This window comes from Vipera berus, assembly GCF_964194415.1.
Source record: "Vipera berus genome assembly, chromosome: W".
In the NCBI taxonomy this organism is placed as follows: domain Eukaryota; kingdom Metazoa; phylum Chordata; class Lepidosauria; order Squamata; family Viperidae; genus Vipera; species Vipera berus.
The window spans coordinates 50,206,634-50,228,372 of record NC_138210.1 but is presented as its reverse complement, the minus strand read 5'-3'; the positions used below and the strand labels follow the sequence as shown (position 1 = coordinate 50,228,372).

Below are 21,739 nucleotides of genomic sequence, written 5' to 3'. Positions count from 1 at the left end.
CGAGCCTATGGCACGCGTGCCACAGGTGGCACGCAGAGCTCTCTCTGTGGGCACGCACACCATCGCCCCAGTCCTAGGCCTTCAGCTGGGTTTTATACAACCTTTTCACTTTAGGCCTCCGCCGCCGTGTGCAAAAAAAAAGTTCAATCAATCAATCAATTTCAACTTATGGTGGGGAAAAAAAGATCTTGCAAAGTTGGAATTGATTGATTGAACTTTTGAGTCCCACCCACTCTGCCGTTACCACTGCAGCCATGCCCTCCCAATGGGCCACCCCCTCCCAACGGGCCACACCCACCCAATTGGCCACACCCACATGGCACCTGACGATACATAAGTGGGGTTTGGGTTGCAATTTGGGCACTCGGTCTCGAAAAGGTTCGCCATCACTGCTCTAAAGCATTGTCTTTCCCGCCCTTCCCAGGTGCAGACAGTGGTGGAGCTGATCAAGATCTATAACAGCTTCCCAGTTATCCTTGGCAGCTCTTTTGGGGGCTTAATCCTTCTAGCTCTGACAGCTGCAGCTTTGTACCAGGTGAAGTGCAACCTGGGGAGGAAAAGGGTAGAGAATGGAGCTCTCGCTACCCCTCCCAATTATGTTCTGATTGCATGTTCCAAAGATTTCTGCCTGCATGTTCCAAAGATTTCTCATCAAGGGAGTTTAGTTGTTCATCGACCCTTCTTGGAGGTAGGGATTAAGGCCTTGGCCAAATGTCAGGATGTGTTATTTGTTAGATACTGGGTTCACATTGCGTGATTGACGAGGCGAGGCGAGGGAGTTCAGCAAAGATCATTGTTTATTGCTTCCAGGAACTGAAGTGAGACACAGGGCTGCGAATGCAGCAATTTATACCCTTGCCCTAGAGGCAACCAATAGCGGCGCTGGAGACGGGTTGTCTGTGGAGCTGGGAGCCGTTAGCCAGCTTCCCTGCTTGAGCAACCTTCCAGCATAGCCCCCTGAGTCTTGGCAGCTCTCTTAAGCACTAAGATAGGGTTTCCCAACTGTGGCAACTTTAATGTATGTGGACTTCAACTCCCAGAATTCCAGCATGGCTGGCTGGAGAATTCTGGGAGTTGAAATCCATGTATCTGAAAGTTGGCAAGCTGAGGAAACCTTGCACTAAGAGCTGGTATTCTTATTTTGTTGGAGGAGAAAGCTCACGTTTGCTTTCTGTTCCTCTTACTTTCCTTTCTCTCTATCTCTCTCTAGGTTGGGTTCTTCAAGCGTCAATACAAGCAGAGGCTGGAGGAGGCTGGAGCTGATCACGCCATTGATCCACCCTCACAAAATGTAGAGTCATCTTCTGGCAACGACCCTGTTTCCTAATAATCTTGCTGACCTCTGTTATAATAATAATAATAAGTTGGACCTTGGAGGTCATCTAGTCCAACCCCCTGCTCAGGCAGGAAACCCTATACCATTTCAGACAAATGGCTGTCCAGTCTCTTCTTAAAAACTTCCAGTGTTGGAGCATTCACCACTTCTGGAGGCAGGTTGTTCCACTGGTTAGTTGTTCTAGCTGTCAGGAAGTTTCTCCTTAGTTCTAGGTTGCTTCTCTCCTTGACTAGTTTCCATCCATTGCTTCTTGTCCTGCTTTCAGGTCCTTTGGAGAATAGCTTGACTCCCTCTTCTTTGGGGTAGCCCCTGAGATACTGGAACACTGCTATCATGTCACCCCTCCCCCTTCTCTTCATTAAACTACACATACCTGTTCCTTAGCTTTGTTTCTCAGCTTCTCCAAAGTCCATCAATGGATCCATTGATTAGGTTCTCAAAAATCCACCAGCAGATCCACCAGTAGGAGCAACTGGTCCCGGATTTGTACACATACTTTAAGTTAGCAAATTTGAGGTAACTTGATTAAAAAAAAAATGTTGCCCTATGATGCATTGTTTCTGCTAATTGAAGGTGACAACCAGACAAATAAAAAGAAGAGTTTTAGTAGTACCGGTAGTAGGCACAAGTAATAGCAGCACTCAGAGCCAGGGGATATAGTTGGTAATGCCTTAAGGTAGCCAGTGGAGTGCACAAAATGTAAAAGTAAGGAAATCGTGTCTCCCTCCCACTAAAAGCAGCAGACAGCGCAGCCACGAAGAAACCTCTTGTTGAAAACAATCAACAGAAAACCTTTAATAAACTTACCGGAGGCAAAACAAACACATCTCTTCCACAATTTTAATCAGGTGCTTTTTTCAAATATCCATGGAATACAGGCAGTCCTCGACTTACGACCACAATTGAACCCAACATTTCAGTTGGTAAGGGAGACATTTTGTTGAGTTTTGACCCATTTTATGACCTTCCTTGCCGCAGTTGTTAAAAAAAATCACTGCAGTTGTTAAATTAGTAACATGGTTCTTAACTGAATCTGGCTCCCCCATTGCCTTTCCTTGTTCAGAAGGTCGCAAAAGGCGATCACATGACTCCGGGACACTGCAACCGTCATAAATACGGGTCAGTTGCCAAGCGTCTGAATTTTGATCATGTGACCCTGGAGACGCTGCGATGGTCGTAAATATGAAAAACGGTCCGTTCTCAGCTCTGTTGTAACTTTGAACGATCGTTAAATGAACTACTGTAAGTCGAGGACTACCGTATTTTCCGGCGTATAAGACGACTTTTTAACCCATGAAAATCATCTCAAAAGTTGGGGGGTCGTCTTATACGCCCAGTCGTCTTATATGCCGGAAAATAGTACATAAATCAATTGAGCGCCCCTGTTCTTGCAAAGCAACTTCAAGCCTCCTTAGTCCAGTCCCCCCTCCAACGTGACTCTCCCTTCCCACCCCCAAGAGCCTCTCAGCCCCTTCCCCTCCCCCTTGCAAACGCCAGACCCCGGGAGCTCTTGCGTCTATTCCAAAGGGTGGGTGGAAGGAAAAGCCCCTTTCGGCTCCGGCTTGGCTGCAAGTCAGCGAGCCCGGGAAGGCACGCCCTCCCCACTCACTGTGGAAGAAGCAGGGCAGGCTGGCGTCTGGCGGGAGCCAGCAGGACAGTCCTGCGCACGCATGCGCTCCCCGGCTCCCAAGGAGTCCTCGGGGAGCCATGGCAGGCGCCTCACGCTCTTCCCTCTTGAGGCAGCATCGGCGGAGCCGTCCGGCGCCGGGCGGGAGCCGGCAGGGCAGTCCTGCACACGCGCGCGCTGTAACAAACGGGGAGCGCGGGCTCTCTGATTTTCCGGCGTATAAGACGAAAAATCTTGAAAATCATCTCAAAAGTTGGGGGGGGGGTTCGTCTTATACGCCCAGTCGTCTTATACGCCGGAAAATACGGTAGCTATTCTGTATGTTAAAACTGTACAAACAAAGGAGAAATCTAGGTTGCCTCCATGGATATGAAACAGAGTCTGCATCGTGAAGGCCCCCCAAATGTTTATTGTGGTGTTTTGTGGTCTGTGGCTAGCAGGATATGCAAATGAACCTGCCTAATTCAGTCCAGTGGAGTTTTTTTCATGCTTACCTCAGAGAAAACTTAATTAACCGATCAAATTTTCTCCTAATTTAGACTTCCATATTTAACTTGCTCCTGGTTTCAATTGTCATTCTATTTTCTAAGCTTTCTTTTTTAAACATAACTGTATTTAGATTTTTTTTAAAAAACCCTCAAAAGATAAAAAAAACCTGATAGACACTAATAATTTGGAAAAAGAAATAAGGAAAGAAAGAGAACACGAAGCCAAAAGTGCACAAAGAAAAGAGAGATATCAACAAATGATTTCCGATTGTCTTTTACAACAACTTTCTTTTATCTTCTTGTTTCTGATTCTAGCAATTAGAAAAAAAGGCAGGAAACGAGTATATTAAGAACAGGGATTAAGATTAATCCGAATCGTGTGTCCTCATAATAAAAGTAGCTCTCAATTTACAACCAGTTTCCATTGTTAAGCAAGGCAGTTGTGAGTCATGCTCAATTTTACAACTTTTTCGGCACCGTTGTTAAGTGAATCATCTGGCTATTAAGTGCATCTGGCCCTCCACATTGACTTTGCTTGTCGGAAGCTGGCTGGAAAGGCTGCAAATGATGATCATGTGACTCCGGGACCGTTCAACTGTCATAAGTACATGCCAGTTGCCAAGCACTTACAATTTTGATCATGTGACCGTGGGGATGCTGTGACAGTTTTAAGTTGGAAAGCTTTAAGTTGGCACCAGACTACAAAGCAGGAGGTGGTGAGTTCAAGTCCTGCCTTAGCCATGAAAGCCAGCTGGGCCACTCACTTTCTCGCTGCCCAACCCACCTCACAGGGCTGCTGTTGTGGGGAAAATAGGAGAAGGAGCGTGTTTTGGATTTGCTTACTGCCTTGAGTTATTTGTAAAAATAATAAAATCAAGATACAAATTGAATAAATAATAAGTGCAAGGACCAGTTATAAGTCGCTTTTTTCAGTTACGTTATAATTTCAAACAGTCACTAAACAAATGGTTGTAAGTTGAGGACTACCTGCAGGCAAGTTTCAAGAAGGAGGAAATGGGGACTCTTGTCTCTTTTCCCAATCTCTGTTTCATCCTACCAACCAGAGCCAATCCCCCTCCCTAATTCTCCAAGAAATAACTTTTCATCACAGTTGTTTTCCAGGGGTCTCCAAACCTGGCAATTTTAAGACTTGTGGATTTCGGCAAACAAATATTGGAGTAGGATTCATATATAAATGGAGAAAATTCTTAAAGTGAACATAAAGATTAAACCAAAAACTTTCCTTCTGGGCCTAAAGGAAAGAGAACTGGGGAAAAAATGGAACTCTGATTTTATATATGGTGATGGCAGCAAGATTTCTCTATGCCAGGGCTTTTCAACCTTTTCACCCATTGTACCACTTTTAGGATATGGCAACATCTGAGTACCACCAGTCGCCTAGCAAGGGGTCAAAAACGTGATGACCCAAAAAAAAAAAAAGTAAAAAAGTGATAAAGTACAGGTAGTCCTCGACTTACAACAGTTTGCTTAGTGACTGTTCGAAGTTACAATGGCACTGAAAAAAGTGTCCCCCCCAAGCCACAGCCGAGCAAGACACCTGCCTGCCCACCTGGCGGCGCTCTTCCTCCTGTCCGAGGTTTTCATTGTTGTGAGCATTTCTGTTGAGGATTGGCAGTGGGGGTGGGGGGGGGGATGTTTGGTTTTTATTTCCCCCGTCTGCTGGGTGGTTGCAGCAGGTTTTGGTCACTTCACATGACCCTGAGACACTGTGACCATCATAAATATGAATCGGTTGCCAAGCATCTGAATGTAAATCACAAGACCCTGGGGATGCTGCAACATTCCAGCTGATCGGCGCTTCTTCTGGGCTCAGCAGAAGCACCAGGATCAGCGCCGAGCTCCAGGTGGAGCCTGGTGCTGATCCTGGCACTTCCGCTGAGCCCTGACAGCCCTGCAGCTCCAGCCGTCTCTCGCTCAGGCTTGTGCGGTGCTGCCACCGGTTAAGTTCATTCCCCTCCCCTGCTAACACTTTTCTAGGATGGTCACATACCACCTGCCAGGTGCCAATGTGGTGGTTGAAAAGCCCTGCTCTGTGCACAAAAGTGGAAGGATGCCTTGATTCCCACCATGGACGAATGGTTTCAAAAGCTGATGGAATTAGCAGAGATGGCCAAATTGACTGTGCTGATAAAATAAAAAGAACATAAGTACTTCTGTTTCTACTTGGAAACCACTTCTGGACTTTGTGCTTGAGGTGGGGAAAAAATGATGTTATGATTTTGGTTTTTACCGATTAGAATGATTTGCCGATACCCAGACGGCTACAGCATACTAGTATAGAAATGTAAAAAGTCGAGATTTGATTTTAATGTCTGATTTTACTGCAACAGACAGAGTCGGAAGTCAATGCCTTTCGTTTCTTCCCCTCCCTTTCTTCACACCTTTTTTGTTTTCCCTCTTTCTACTGTTGTCCCCTGTTGTTGTTGTTAGCTGTGAAGTCGTGTCCAACCCATCGCGACCCTATGGACAATGTTCCTCCAGGCCTTCCTGTCCTCTACCATCTTCTGGAGTCCATTTAAGCTCACACCTACTGCTTCAGTGACTCCATCCAGCCACCTCATTCTCTGTCGTCCCCTTCTTCTCTTGCCCTCAATCTTTCCCAGCATTAGGCTCTTCTCCAGTGAGTCCTTCCTTCTCATTAGGTGGCCAAAGTATTTGAGTTTCAGCTTCAGGATCTGGCCTTCTAAAGAGCAGTCAGGGTTGATCTCCTCTAGGACTGACCGGTTTGATCGCCTTGCAGTCCAAGGGACTCGCAGGAGTCTTCTCTATTGTCCCCTACTATTTGCTTTTGTACTTTTACATTTTATGTTATAAATGAATAAAAATAATAAAAATAATAAAAAAAGACTTGTGAATTTCAGCATCCGGAATTCTGGAATTTGAAGTCCACAAGTCTTAAAGTTGCCAACTTCGGAGACCCCTGCTTTGTGCTTTGGGCGAAACCACATTGTTCCTCCAGGGGTCAGCAAAATACAACAATTGCCTCTTAAGTAAGCAAGCTACACAGATTAGGCAATCCAGAGTTTTACCTTTTTGCAATCAGCTTGCATTGCTTAGAGGCAACCATTTTTGGATACATGGTGGACAGCTCTCTAATTGCCCAGACAACCTTTTGAAATGATAGCACATGGAAGATTTCATTAAACATGTATCTATTTATTGGGGGGAGGGGCACTGTATTAAGGGAATTTTCACCTTGTAATAAGAAAAATAGGAAAAGGCCAAAAGAAGCAACTTTTCTTTAAAAAAGAAGAAAGAAAGAAAGAAAGAAAGAAAGAAAGAAAGAAAGAAAGAAAGAAAGAAAGAAAGAAAGAAAGAAAGAAAGAAAGAAAGAAAGAAAGAAAGAAAGAAAGAAAGCCAGTTACTCAAATTCTGGGTGGTGCTAATTCTTCTGGAGATTTGGGCCACCAAGAAAGCAGTCTCACCTCTATTTGCTCTAAATGACACATAGAATCACAGGATTGGAAGAGACCTTAAAGGTCTTCTAGTCTGACCCCCAGCCCATGGCAGCAGTTCTTATATCATTCATACCACAGTAATTCATACCCAAAATTATCAACCCAAATGCTGCCTACAAAATCAACCAACTGGAGCAGTGTTTCTCAACTGTGCCAGCTTCAAGATGTGTTGACTTCAGCTCCTGGAATTCCCCAGCCAGCTGGATTGACAGCTTTTCAATTTTCTACCTTCACAGGTAGTTCTTGACTTATGACCACAACTGAGGTCAAAATTTCTATTGCTAAGTGAGACATTTGTTAAGTGAACCTTGCACCATTTTACGACCTTTCTTGCCACAGTTGTTGAGCGAATCACTGCAGATGTTAAGTTACTAACACAGTTGTTAAGTGAAACCTGGCTTCCCCATGGACTTTGCCTGTCAAGAAGATCACAAAAGGCAATCGCATGACCCTGGGACACTTATAACCGTCATGAATGTGAGTCGGTTGCCAAGCATCTGAATTTGGATCACACGCTCATGGGGATGCTGCAAAGGTTGTAACTCTGAAAAACGGTCCTAAATCACTTTGTTGGGTGCCGTTGCAACTTTGAATGGTCACTGAATGAACCATTGTAAGTTGAGGACTACCTCTGTGAAACTCCCAATGAGCACGTATCTGCTTGCAACAGGCCGCAAACATCGCTCACAATCTACTAGAATATTTTAAGTGCTTACTCTAATAATACCTCCCCTGTTGCTCTCTTTGGAAATCGGACATTCTGCATTTGCTTTCTGCCTCGTTTATAAATAGATCCTGAAATCCACTGTTAGGGAAGGGAGGATTGTTAGTTCCCGGGTCTCATGCCAATCTAAGTGAAAAGTTGGCTCTTTGGTCATGGGTTGGGTGTCAGCCTTGCAATAGCGGCTCCAAGCTGGATCGTGTTTCGGTCTCAATTCCATTGGCCAAGGAGGACCAGATGAGCACAACCGTCAGGTCCAAGGAGGAGGGAAAAGTGTGAGTGAAAGGGCAGTTGGACGGGAAGGCCTTGACCCAGCAAAGACAGTGACCAGCCCCAGGGAAGAACTCAAGGTCTCCATTAAAGACACCTTCTGCCAGACAAAAGTCTTTGGCGCCCTGGGCTTCAGGAATGAATCCCAGGTGGAGAATTACTCAACTGCTGGCCCAGACAAGGAATTTTGCTACCGAAGCAGCTGGCGACGAAGAAGGATCTAGTGGTAAGTGAACTCAATAATTGCTACTAGTAGACTACTACTGTTACTACTACCAAAATTGGCAATAACTCCAGCAATACCTGGGGATAGCAGAATCAAGGAAGAATGGGGGGGGAAGATATAATTGGAAAACCTGATATGTAGAGATTCCTTGATAGTTGGCTGGAGGTTGAATTTCCCACCCCAGCAGTCAAAACGAGATTCCTTTGTTTGTTACTTGTACTGTGTTATTCCTTGATGTACAAAAGCTAATAACAGTAAGAGAAAAATTGTGTGCCTCTTGGGGAAAACATCCCTGTTTCATTCGTGCTTTTCATTTAAGGAGAAACAATATACACTTTTAATACTGATGCTGAAAAAGCCTTTATTTTCCCATAGAATCTGTCCACTATGTCCATAACAGATTGCTTCCCAAGCTTGGTTCCTCTCTCTTCTGCCAGCATTTTACTTAAGCAGAAATTTCACTTAAATTTATTTTAAGATTTAAAGAAGAAAATAAATGACTAAATAAAAGGAAAAGAAAGAAAGTTTAAACAAGATTGCTATTAACCAACATGCTGTAATCCTGCAAGGTAAAATGGTTAATGGTTGATAGGTGTCAATGAGAGTTTTTCCAGTGAAATACATTTTAATTATTTAATCATTCAGTGTTTTTAAGATTAGCTGGAATGCAACATCGATTGCTTGGCTTAGCATTTGTCTCCTAAGAAAGCATTTTGGCTTTTGATGTCCCACAAAGAAAGGACAAGACAAGTGACCTTGAGAATATCTTTTGCCTGTTTCCTCAGTACCAGAAATGTTAGTGACTTGAAGTTACACTAGGAGGCTTGTTAGCCAGAGAAAGCCTGGTCCCAGTGGTGGGATTCAGCCAGTTCACACCACCTCGGCAGAACCGGTAGCTAATTTTTTGTTGCCCAGGCCCAGATTGGACTTCCAGAAGCAGCATCCACACAGAGAACAGGTCGTTTGAATTTGAATCCCACCACTGCCTGGTCCTAATTTTTAAGGTGCAACTTAGCATCCTCTGCCTCGCTTGCACCCTTGATTATTCCGTCTTTCCCTTCTGCGTATCAGCTCGGTTATGGAAGATTTTGAGCTTTGTGGTGGCGCTTCCATCAGTGGGCATCTGCTGGCTGAACATGCAGCTGAGAAAGAGAGAACACTCCCATGAACGTCCTGAGTTCATCCCATATCCCCACCTGAGGATTCGGACAAAGGTAAAAATGTAGCAGGAGAGGGAATCGAAGCTGTTAGGCCAGGGGTGGGGAACCTTGGCTCTTTTATGACTCGTGGACTTCAACTCCCAGAATTCCTGAGCCAGCATGGCTCAGCTTGGAAAATTCTCCCTTTCCCCTCAGCATGGCTGGCTCAGGAATTCTGGGAGTTGAAGTCCACGAGTCATAAAAGAGCCAGGGTTCCCCCACCCCTGAGTTAGGCCCTTCATCTGGATTTGTGAAAGATTTCTTGCTTCTGAAGCTAATAATATAATCAAGAGTAGATCTTTTCCTTAATGATCCAGTCCCCCAAAATTAGGTTGGCGACAACCTTTTGGATCTAAAGCTTCCTCTTCTGAAGCTCTACTCACAAGAGTCCCCATTTTTTTATGGTATTAAGTGGATGCTTTTTTATTTTTCTGGGTGAGCTGAATTTTTATGCACAGGTAGTTCTTGACTTGCAATCACAATTATGCCCAGAATTCCCACTGCCAAACAAAGCAGTTTTGCCCCGTTTTACAATATTTTTTGCCACCGTTGTTAAGCGAATCACTGCGGTTCTTAAATGAATCGTGTGGTCCTTAAGCGAATCTGGTTTCCCCCACTGATTTTGCTCGTTGGGAGATGACTGGGAAGATTGGAAATGGTGGTCACATGACCCCAGGACAGTAAAACAGTCATAAATACATGCCAGTGGCCAAGCGCCTGAATTTTGATCGCGTGATCATGGGGTTGCTCCAACGGTCGTAAGTGTGAAAACTGATCGCAAGTCACTTTTTTCAGTGCTATGTAACTTTGAATAGACACTGAATGAATGGCTACAATTCGAGGACTGCCTGTACTTAATTGCTGGCTACCTTATGGTGGGTTTGCGGTTAAGGTTCTGATATTTAAGCAATTGTTGATAAGAGGAAATAACTTCCTATATACTAAGACTCAGAGGCAAGTACAAGTTGGTGGATTTGTGGTACAATGTTCATGAAGGTTTATTTTTTTTAAAAAAATCAAGATGGCGGCCATGGCCTGCCATTGAAGCCCCACCCCTTCTAGAATATTCTAGAATATCACATGCATGGCATACATTAAAAGAGGTGGGACCCCCCATCATGTCGTCATGGCTATTACCTTAACTTTTCTGACCTCCCCACCATAGCCATCCTGATGTATCACCCCCAGAGAGCTTTCTTTCTGCATTCCCTTTTTTCTCTTATTTATTTTAGGCCTATCCATGGGGCGATGGAAACCATAGCCTCTTTCACAATCCCCACACCAACGCACTACCCACCGGCTATGAAGACGTGGACAGCCACCACTGAGACCCTCTTAACATTTTCTCTTCTTCTTCTTGTAACCATCTTCCTCTCCTAAGCGAGGACAAAGAATTATGGGGGTTTAACGCATCTTTGAGACAGATGTCTATCTATGGAGTCAATAAAATGCGTTTCAATGAACATAGCGCACTTCCTGTTATCGTGTTATTATGGATAGTGCTACCAAAACGGTCGGATTTTGAGTACAAAAGGGCACCTATCCAGATTCTGCTGAGGAAAGCTACAAGATCCCTTTCAAACAGAAACTTGATTGCTACTGAAAATACTAAGGCTTCGGGCCACTTTCATTTTCATTCTGTTCCTATGTGCCGATTCTTTGCAAACCACTGCAAAGTCCATTTTTATTTATTTCTTTTGAGCACAAAGGCAGAGAAGATAAGGTGACAGTCTTCTGTCCTTCAGATGACTTAACAGGAGAGATGCAAAGTGAAGTTTTACACCTTGTCCTCTCCCAGATTGAAAAAAGCAGTGGTGTCACACATGCCTTATGAACTCGTGCAGTTTCTCCTTTCTTTAACGTAATGTTTGATTTTGCTCCTCACCAGAATCAAGGGATCAGAACCTAATCCACAATTGTTTGTTTGTTTGTGAAATTTATATACCGCCCATCCAACTGTTGAGCGACAAAATGCATATTTTCCCACAAAACACGTGCTTACAAAGGAATGTGACCAGTAATACAGTATTTCATTCATACATTCATAGGTTCTCCATCCACTGAGAACTTGACGCTGGCTGATGCTACTTAACATGGCCGTACATGTTAAATATCAAAATAGGTGTGTTTACTAGCATGCTTTATCCTTCCATTAAACCTCTTTTTACATACTGCAACTTGAGTCATGGCAACTGCACTTCTTTTCTGGCTGGTCTGAAATCTTTCACTGCTTGTCCAAGTAGTTTCTTCACTCTTGACCCCATAGATGTCCTCCAGAGAGGTTTCATTTTTTTAATCTGGATAGGCTCCTTGGGTTAGTAGGCAGAGAGTTGTTGGGAAGTAAATGTTCCAGCTCCTCAGTCCTTTAACTTAGAACATATAACCAACTTGTGTAGACTGAAGAACAACAGCAAACATTTTGAACCAGCAAGAAAACCAATCCTATTGCCCTCGCTCAACTTCCAAACAACTCCACCTGGAATTACTGAGGATTTTCATTGACATACTCCTCTCATACAGGTATCCTCGACCTATGACCACAACTGAGCCCAAAATTTCTGTTGCTAATTGAGACAGTTAAGGGAATTTTGCCCCATTTTACAACCTTTCTGACCGCAGTCGTTAAGTGAATCACTGCAGTTGTCAATAACACAGTTGTTAAGTGGGTCCGCCTTCCCCATTGACTTTGCTTGTCAGAAGGTCGGGAAAAAGTGACCACATGACCCTGGGGCATTGCAATCGGCATAAATACGAGTCGGTTGCCAAGCGTCTGAATTTTGATCGCGTGACTATGGGAGGAAGCTGCAATGGTCGTAAGTGTGGTAAATGGTCATAAGTCACTTTTTTCCAATGTCGTTGTAACTTCAAACAGTCATTAAATGTACTGTTGTAAGCCAAGGACTACTTGAACAGGGGAGTTGGCTATCCTTTGGTACTTCCAAAGACACTTTTTCAAAAGACAACTGGACTTTCCTTGTTTTTCCTTGAAGAGGTTTTGCTTCTCATCCAAGAACCTTCTTCCTGATTTCCGATTCACTCAGAACTGAGGAAGCTTCTTGGATGAGAAGTGAAACGTCTTCAAGCAAAACCCAAGGAAGTCCAGTTGCCTTTTGAAAAAGCACCTTTGGGGCAACCATGACCTGGTTGACAGAGAATCTCTAGAGACATTCATCCTTTGGTAGCATCAGAAGGTGTGATGGTCTCCGTTGGGCTTCCAGCCCCCTCATTATTTCCTGCATCTGTCTCATTTATCATCTCTTTGTACTGCCGTTTGAAGAATCCAAGCTGGAAGGAAAAAGAAAGAAAATCCAGTTCAGCATTGAGTGATAATGGCTACAAATTAGATAGATGCCCGATCTGACAAGCTATGCGATCTACAGGAATCCACAAATCAATTGGTTTATTCCCATAGACGCTTTTCCAAAAGGCAATTGGACTCACTTGGTTTTTTTCCCCTTGAAAACATTTCACTTCTCATCCAAGAAGCTTCTTCGGTTCTGACTGAAAGGCGGGGAATGGAAGGATTTATTTCTTTTATACAAATCTTTCCATTCTGCACCATTCAATCAGAACTAAAGAAGCTTCTTGGATGAGAAGTGAAACTTTTTGAAGGAGAAAAAAAACAACCCAGGGAATTCCGCTTGCCTTTTGGAAAAGCATCTTTCAGTCAACTATGACTTAAAATGATTGAGAATATCTATAGACCAGGGGTGTCAAACTCAATTTCATTGAGGGCCACATCAGTATTGTAGTTGCCCTTGGGGGGGTGGGGGTGTGTGGCCAGGGTGGGCATGGCCTACTGGGTTGGGCGTGGCTGGAGTGGGTGTGGCCTACTGGGTGGGCATGGCCAGCTCTACATCGTTCGCATCAAGGGTGCTTGTGGGGGTCTGGGCAGGAGTGGGACAGATCTGAGGGTCTCTGGCAGAAGGAGATGGGACCGGGGCAAGTGCCAAGGCATGGTCCACTAGAGGAGCCTCACTGTTCCTCTCAGGCCATGGTGGTGGTGGTGGGGGGGCCTGGATGGTGGCACGGAGATCAAATGCCCAGCCCAGCCCTCAAGCACCCGAAGCACTAAACCCAGCCCCACTTTCCCAAGGTGGGTGCCCAGCTGCACTTACCTCCTCCTCAAGGCTGCTGCTGCTGTGTTTGCTCTCCTTAGCCAGGTTGCTCATGATGGGTACGAGGGCAAAGTCAAGAGGGAGGCCCACTCCCTCTCCATATGAGGAGACCTGGCTTTGTATCCAAAGCTTCCTTAGCAATAGGGTGGGAGACCCCCCCCCAAGATAGGCCAGGAGGAGGGGGCAAGGGGAAGGTGAAAGGGCAGCAGGGCAGGACTAAGGCAGGACTTCCCTCAGACCCTCCCTCTCCCTCCCTCCCTCCTTCCTTCCTTCCTTCCTTCCTTCCTTCCTTCCTTCCTTCCTTCCTTCCTTCCTTCCTTCCTTCCTTCCTTCCTTCCTAGAGTGGTGGGAAAATATTTGAGATGAGGGAGGGAGAAAAACAGGCAAGAAACGCAGCTGGGGAAGTGTCATCCTTCGTGAGGAATGAAGAAATGCACCATTGCCTGGAAGTGGCCAGCACATGGCCCTCGCCTACTTCACATATCCAGCTTGGTGGGCTTTTGGGGAGGGGATGCCATGAACAGCATGAAAGTCGATGTTACCTGCGCAATGCTGCCCAGCCCCCAGCCTGCCCGATTTTGGCAGGCAGCGGGGCTCTCTCCACATAGTGCCGAGAGGCTGAGCCAGGTGGCATGAATCTGAAGAGGAGCGCAATGCTGCCCAGGCCCTAGCCTGCCTGAAGTAGGCAGGGCCATGTGCTGGCCATTTCCAGGAGATGGTGCATTTCTTCATTCCTCACAAAGGGTGATACCTCCCCACCGTGCACCCAGGGGGCAGTGCTGATGCGGCAGGGGCTGGTCCGTCGCTGTTTCCAGACGGCCTCATGGAGCTAAGACTGAATGTATTTCAGCATAGATGGCCACCACGAAATTGTACATTGGCCCCCGACCGGTCTGGGCCGGGGCCAAGGCAGCGGGGGCTGTTCCCTCACTGTTTCCAGGATGGGTTCGTGGGCCACATGAAACCACTTTGCGGGCCGGATCCAGCCCCCGGGGCCTTGTGTTTGACATGTCTGCTCTAGACAATTGGTTTATTGAAACACTGAAGGGTGGACAGAAATGGACATCCTTCACTTAATTAGTAGATTTTTCTCCTCTGTTTCAGATACCTCTGCCCCTTGGCTTTAGCAGAACCACTTGTGTTTGGGAAAAGCAATAACTTGACATGTTGTCCCATAATATAAAAGTACGTGGGAAGCGGGAGAAAAGGTGAGATGCTGCCGATGGAACGGTCAGAAAAGAGAGGATATAACCAGCAGTTGTGTTGTGATTCAGGGTCAGCCTGTGGGTTCGGCAGTTGGGTCGGACGACTCAGAGGAGGAGGAGGAGGGGGGTGTTGAAGAGCTTGATGAGAGTCCCCAGCCAGGCCCCTCTCATCTGGTCACGACACAGACCCAGCTGTGTGAGCCTGACAGCGTGGATGAAGATGACCCACAGCTGGCCCTGTTCAAGGACGCCCGACGCAGGGGGCAGTCAATCAGGAGTAAACAGAGGAAGGCGATGGGGCTCCTCGGAAGGAGGCAGAGAGAAGCCACGCCCTGAACTGTATTTAAGGGGGAATGCATGGGAGGGCTGGTTTGCTGAAGGCAACCGCTTGAATAGTTCCTGTTTCATAGCTCCTGTTTCATGGTTGGTGTCTGTTTTATGTTAATAAATTTGGCAGGCTTTATTCCAGCCTCTTGCCGTTTGTAAAGGGGTTGTCCCTGCCTTTTCTGCAGGGCTGGTAGCAGGCTGGTACAGAACAAGTTGTATAATGCAGAAGCCCCCAATCTTTCTAGGTTGGTGGCCTGGAGGGAAAGGGAAGGGCAGGCACGGGGTGGCCCTAGCGCCCACACGACGCTTGCTTGGGGCGGCACTAGCGTGAGTGGGGGGCATGCACACAAACACGTGCATGCACTGTCCAGCCATTCATGCGGCCTCGTGGCCAATAGCAATGGTCCAGTAGTGAGCCATGGCCCACAGGTTGGGGACCCCTGGTATAGTGTGTAAAGGAAGAAATCAGTGTCCCTAACTTCTCAGGCTATTAAAAAAAGACAGTGGGAGTTTTGTGCCCAAACTGGCAAGATTCCGCTAATGGAGCCTTTACAATGAAATAGAATTATTTCATCTGCTTGTGTTTCCCATCTTGTCCACCTGGAAAGGCTGCTACATAACTAGGATGGAAGCTGACTACTAAAATGTTCATTGCAAGCCATTTTCTCTTTCAAGACTTACCTTATACAGAGCCGCAACGATCAGAACAAGGAGTACAAGACCACCCACGGCGCTGCCAATAATGATGGGCACAGAGTTGTAGGCCTCCAAGAACTCCACTGTGGTCTTCCCCTGGAGGAGAGGAAGGGCTGGATCATACAAGGGAAGCTAGAATCCTCTGATCACAGCTTCCTCCCTCCGTACAGTCCTTATCCAGTGGATCCAGAAGTTCTCATTACAATCTTTATGTCAACGTCCCGTTCCAGTATCCAAATAATAGTCCAGGATTATTTTCATTTCTGAAAAGCTTACTGTTTATTTGAATGCATGGCCTGGTAAAGGCGAAGGAAAACTAACTCTAAAATCCCAAGGCATCATACCATAGCATAAAACAATGACTTTCCCAGCCAACCCCCCCACCCCCACCCCAGATGTCCCAGTAGTTCATGTAAACAAGTTCTTTTTTGTTATGGGAACTGTCTGCTATCTTCTTCACACCTGCTAGAATGCCCTTGAAAGTTTTCCAGACTGCTGGTTCTCAGCAAACCTCCGTAGAACTGGAGAGATTCCATTTCTCTAACTAACCCATTCGAAAGCAATACCGCCCCACCTTACTCTAACGACAAAAAGACAAAAGAGAGGCATGTAGCTGCCAAATTTTCACCCTTGACAATTGACTGATACCTCGGAGGAGAGGAGTCATTACCTGGTCCTGCACGAATCCCTCTTTCTGCTTGTATTTGCTCTTGTCATAGGAAACTTGGGCAGAACTCATTAAAGTCAGCTTCTTCTGCTTGGTCTGGAAGAAGACATAAAGACCCTCAGAGGTGGGGAAGCTGGTTGCTTGAAAGGCTGAACCAGAGAGGGAAGGGCGAAGAATTACAGGTTGACCTTGACTCACAACCTCAATTGAGCCCAACATTTCTGCTGCTAAGCAAGACACTTGTTCAGTAGGTTTTGCCCCGTTTCACGACCTTTCAGTTGTTAAGTGAATCCCTGCAGTTGTTAAGTCTGCAAAACAGTCGCTAAGTGAATCTGGCTTCCCCCACTGACGTTGCCACTCAGAACGCCGCAAAAGCTGACCACGTAACCCCGGGACACGGCAACCATCACAAATATGAGTCAGTTGCCAACTGTCTGAATTTTGATCGCATGACCATGGGGATGCTGCAAAGGTCATAGGTATGAAAAACGGTCACAACTCACTTTTTTCCAGCGCTGTTGTAACTCTGAATAGTCTCTAAGTGAACTGCTGTAAGTTGAGGGCTAAATTGAACTGGCATTAATGGAAATGTTATTTGTAGACACAGACAGGCCAGTGGTCCTTGGCCTATCTTCATTGGCCAAATCCCATCCAGCTACCAAAATATACATGGGGAAAAGAAATCCTAGGACTTATCATTTCTTGATGGTGATAATAATTCTGTGGGACAGTTTTCACCATTATACATTACAGAGCTATTCCATATACAGGGAATTTTGCTCCGAAATCAGTATTGTGTTCCTATGTCCTTATGATGCTTTGGCATTTCTGTTATTATTTATTTATTATTTATTAATTTGGTTTATATACCGCCCTACTCCCGAAGGACTCAGGGGGGTTTACAAAGCAAAATTTAAAAACAATACAATATAAAATTAAAATAAAATTAAATTAAGTCTAGCCCCAAAAAATTAAAATCACAATTTAAAAACATTAAAACCCCTCAGTCCAGACCAGATAGCTCAAAGAGCCAGGTTTTTAGGTCCCAGCGAAATGAACGAAGGTCAGGGGCAGTCCGGAGTTCCGTTGGCAGTTGATTCCATAGGGCAGGTGCACCCACAGAGAACACCCTCCCCCTGGGGATCGCCCGTTGGCAATCCTTGACCGGCGGTACCCTGAGGAGCCCTGCCTGTGGGAGCGCACAGGACGATGGGAAATTGACGCTGGCAGCAGGTGCTCCCTCAGATAATCCGGGCCCATGCCATTTAGGGCTTTATAGGTCATCACCAGCACCTTGAATCTCACCCAGAGGGCAACTGGAAGCCAATGCAGCTCGCAAAGAAGAGGTGTTACATGGGAGTATTGGGAAACTCCCATTACAACTCGTGCGGCTGCATTCTGCACCAGCTGAAGCCTCCGAGTGGTCCTCAGGGGCAGCCCCATGTAGAGAGCATTGCAGTAGTCTAGCCGGGAGGTCACAAGAGCATGGGTGACTGTGTGTAGGGCATCTCGGTCCAGATAGGGCCGTAACTGGCGCACCAGGCGAACCTGGGCAAAAGCCCCCCTGGCCACGGCTCCTATATGATCTTCCAAACTGAGCTGTGAATCCAGGAGGACGCCCAAGTTGCGGGTCCTATCAACAGGGGGTAACACCTCACCCCCCATAGTTAATGATGGAAAAGATTGGTTGACTCAGCCTTCCATCCTTCTGAGGTAGGTAAAATGAGGACCCAGATTGTTGGGGGCAATAAGCTGACTTTGTAATAATGCCGCTGGGGGCCCCCCCGAAAGCCCTAATAAGCAGGCATATACATAGAATGAAGGCTATTGCTAAGCACATTTGATTTGTGCTTAGATTGTAAGCCGCCCTGAGTCTTCGGAGAAGGGCGGGATATAAATGGGATTAAAATAAAATAAAATAAAATAAATAGTCTGAGATGCCGGTATGCACAGCCACTCAGTCTTGGCAGGATTGAGACGAAGCCTGTTTCTCCCCATCCAAACCCGGACCGCCTCCAGGCAACGGGACATCACGTCGAGGGCATCAATGGGTTGGTTCGGGGTGGAAAGAAAAAGCTGGGCATACTGATGATACCCCACCCCGAAACCACGAATGAGCTCACCCAGCGGCTTCATATAGATGTTGAACAAGAGGGGAGAGAGGACCGACCCCTGAGGAACTCCACAAACGAGAGGCCTCGGGGCGGACCTCTGCCCTCCCATCAACACCAACTGTGAGCGGCCCAGGAGGTAGGAAGAGAACCACTGTAAAACAGTGCCCCCCACTCCCAACCCCTGGAGACGTCACAGTAGGATACCATGGTCGATGTTGGTCTCCACAATCTAAGTCTCAGGGGTCCCCAACCCGTGGGGCATGGCCCACTACCGGGCTGTGGCCTATTTGCAACCGGGTCACAAGTGCCGGTGCTCGCAGCCACACTCGCGCAAGCAGTGTCCCAAAGGCTCCTCTTGTGTGCGAGTGGAGCTGCACATACAGGTGCACTGGGACACCACTTGCACAGCCCAGTTCCATCTCCCTCCAGGCCGCGAAGCTGCAAAGGTTGGGGACCACTGATCTAAGCTGAAGAACGTTTGGCTCAACAGTTCCTCCAAAGGAAAGATAATTTTTCAGGATTTCTTCTGGAGCTGTGAAATAAACAATTTCCCACTAGCATTGTCCTACTTCCCCACTTCCCAGGACTGCTTCTCTACTTGAAGCAAAGGTACTGTGGTGTCTTCATTTATCCTTCCTTATTGCTTTGATGGTAGGCTTTACCACTTCCATGTACTGGCCTGTTGTTTTTGTCTTTTGTTGCCTCACCACAAATAGTCAACGTAACGGAGGAAAAATGAAGATGACACCTAAAAAAAACAACCATCTGTATTTTTGTATCATGGGCTTCACAGAGGCAGCACTGGTCAGCTCAATGGAAAGATGAAGTCAACACGCTGAAGGAAAAAATGAGAATGAGAACCAAGAAACACCCGTGTTTCTCTATCATGGGCCAGACTGCGGTAGCTTTGATCAACTCTGTGTAGAGAATTAAGGAATACATATGGTAGTGAAGTCAATGCATATGCCCTTAATGCAAACACACCCTAAAATGTAGTTGGTTTTCTACAGACGTGATGGTGTATTATTATACCACAAAAGGCACTTCCCTGTCCTGCTTTCTAACCCAATAAAGCCTCAGCAGATGCCTCCATACCTCAGAAAGCCACCCAGAGCTGATGTCCCCCTTGATCTTGAACTCAATAGGTTGATGGAGCTCCAAGGATGGAACATTGCAAGTGATTGTTTTACAGGTGGCTACAGAGCAGTCCTGCAAGACACAGAAGAACATGGTCAAGTCTGGTTGTAGGAATGTGTACGGATTTCCTGTGACCACGGGGGCCGACCGTAAGGTCACCATTTATCCAGATCCCCCGGGTCCATCTGCTTTTTTTCAAAGGAGACTTCCTGGCAATAGCACCACATATACTCACCAAAACAGGTTGTTTGCTTAGTTGTTTCACAAACTCTTTGGATCCTGGAGTGTTTGTTCCAGGAACGCAAATGACCTGGGGGAGCTGATGGACAAAAGAAAGGAACAATCGCAAAATCAGGAGGCATTATAAGAGGCCCCATTTCGGAGCTTGAAGAACAAGTCACGGAAGAGCTTTAATCTTGCACGGTTTATCTTTACAACCTTGAACATTTTAGAGCAGGGGTAATTTTCCCAAGGGACCACATGAGAATCTGGAATTGTTATGGAGGGCTGAACCAATCGGCTGAACTTAATTCTGCTCAGTATTAATTTTATCACATTTTAAAAAGGGGTGAGTTGTATGGTTTTGATTCGCTGCATCTAATTTATATTTACTTTTTAATTTCCACTTGACCTCATGCAGGCCGGACAGGGACAGCCAAAGGGTGTAAATGACCTGAAAATGCCCAGGCCTGCCTTAAAGCTAAATGGGGATGATGCATTGAGATTTAGGGCACATCCAATAGGTATTTTACATAAGTCTCCTTAGTACACTGAGAGTTAATGAAGGGAGGGAACAAAAAGGGTTGCTTGAAAGCATCTATCCTACTTTGATGGTGGTGGTAAGTTCTCACCAATCTCTATTCAATTATGTGAGCATGGAGCAAAGATTTCTGAAAAACATTTATCTTCTTGGATCCGAGAAATCAACCAGCTTATTTGTCAATTTATTTTTGGCAATGGCCATCTAGAATATTCCTGGGGAACTGGCAAGGATTGATTGGGTGATGTTGTTTCTTCTCAGCTTGTACTCAAAGACACTTCCTCTAAGCAAGAAAGTTCTGTTTATTGCTTATGGTCACTGGCCTGGTTATCCCTCTTGAATTGTGTTTCCATCTTAGTCCCTGACTAAATGTTGACATGGACAAGAATTCTGAATTTCTATGTTCCAGAAAAAGATGGTTGTATGTGCCAATTGGTTTCTCTTGATACTAAATGAGGTATTTTAATGAGATCTATATACCTTAAAGGTAAAGGTAAAGGTTCCCCCGCACATGCGTGCTAGTCGTTTCCAACTCTAGGTGCCGGTGCTCATCTCCGTTTCAAAGCCAAAGAGCCAGCGCTTGTCCGAGGACGTCTCCGTGGTCATGTGGCCGGTATGACTAGACGCCAAAGGCGCACGGAACGCTGTTACCTTCCCACCATAGAGGTCCCTATTTTTCTACTTGCAGTTTTACGTGCTGTCGAACTGCTAGGTTGGCAGAAGCTGGGACGAGTAACAGGCGCTCACTCTGTTATGTGGCACTCGGGATTCAACCCGCCAAACTGCAGACCTTCCGATCGACAAGCTCAGCGTCCTAACCCACTGAGCCACCACATCCCTTTTCTATATACCTTACAAAATAATAATTAAACTTGACTCTGAAACTTGGGCCCAAAACATATTCAGCCATTAACCAGATTTTTCTTTAAAATTAAGTCGCTATAAGGTTGACTCAGCCTTCCATCCTTCCGAGGTAGGTAAAATGAGGACCCAGATTGTTGGGGGCAATAAGCTGACTTTGTAATAATGCTGCTGGGGGGGGCGCGAAAGCCCTAATAAGCAGGCATATACATAGAATGAAGGCTATTGCTAAGCACATTGGTTTGTGCTTAAATTGTAAGCCGCCCTGAGTCTTCGGAGAAGGGCGGGATATAAATGGGATTAAAATAAAATAAAATAAAATAAAATAAATAATTATATACAAATATGTATTACTGACTCTTTTTTAATTAAACATGCTTGTCTTTGCACCTAAAAAGTGAGAGAAATTAAGGAATGGGTGAAGAAGAGAAAAATCCAAAGTGACATTTCCCCCAACTTTATCAAATTTCAAAAATGAATTTGAAATATGGGTTTGAAATATTAAAGA

At 45.8% G+C, this 21,739-nt stretch overlaps 3 protein-coding genes across 3 annotated transcripts in view; 2 read left to right on the top strand and 1 right to left on the bottom strand.

The window, feature by feature from the left end:
- The window catches only part of LOC308676280 (integrin alpha-D-like), a gene marked incomplete at its 5' end in the record, with an annotated part of 49,414 nt that extends 47,636 nt beyond the window's left edge, over positions 1 to 1,778 (top strand). The window contains 2 exons of the mRNA XM_081342093.1: positions 425 to 535; positions 1,211 to 1,778. Of these exons, the coding sequence (XP_081198219.1) occupies positions 425 to 535; positions 1,211 to 1,327 (228 nt within the window). The 3' untranslated portion in view covers positions 1,328 to 1,778. The remainder of the gene's footprint in view (positions 1 to 424; positions 536 to 1,210) is intronic.
- Positions 1,779 to 7,498: 5,720 nt separating this feature from the next.
- LOC308676597 (cytochrome c oxidase subunit 6A, mitochondrial-like) lies at positions 7,499 to 12,355 on the top strand. The gene is made up of 3 exons (XM_081342492.1): positions 7,499 to 8,147; positions 9,219 to 9,361; positions 10,579 to 12,355. The coding sequence occupies exons 1-3, from the start codon at positions 8,060 to 8,062 to the stop codon at positions 10,672 to 10,674; spliced, it is 327 nt and encodes a 108-aa protein (XP_081198618.1). The 5' UTR covers positions 7,499 to 8,059; the 3' UTR covers positions 10,675 to 12,355.
- Positions 12,356 to 12,452: 97 nt separating this feature from the next.
- Positions 12,453 to 21,739, bottom strand: part of LOC308676279 (integrin alpha-D-like) — a gene marked incomplete at its 5' end in the record, with an annotated part of 55,558 nt that continues 46,271 nt past the window's right edge. Inside the window, 5 exon segments of the mRNA XM_081342092.1 lie at positions 12,453 to 12,631; positions 15,678 to 15,788; positions 16,363 to 16,455; positions 19,569 to 19,682; positions 19,846 to 19,929. Of these exon segments, the coding sequence (XP_081198218.1) occupies positions 12,515 to 12,631; positions 15,678 to 15,788; positions 16,363 to 16,455; positions 19,569 to 19,682; positions 19,846 to 19,929 (519 nt within the window). The 3' untranslated portion in view covers positions 12,453 to 12,514.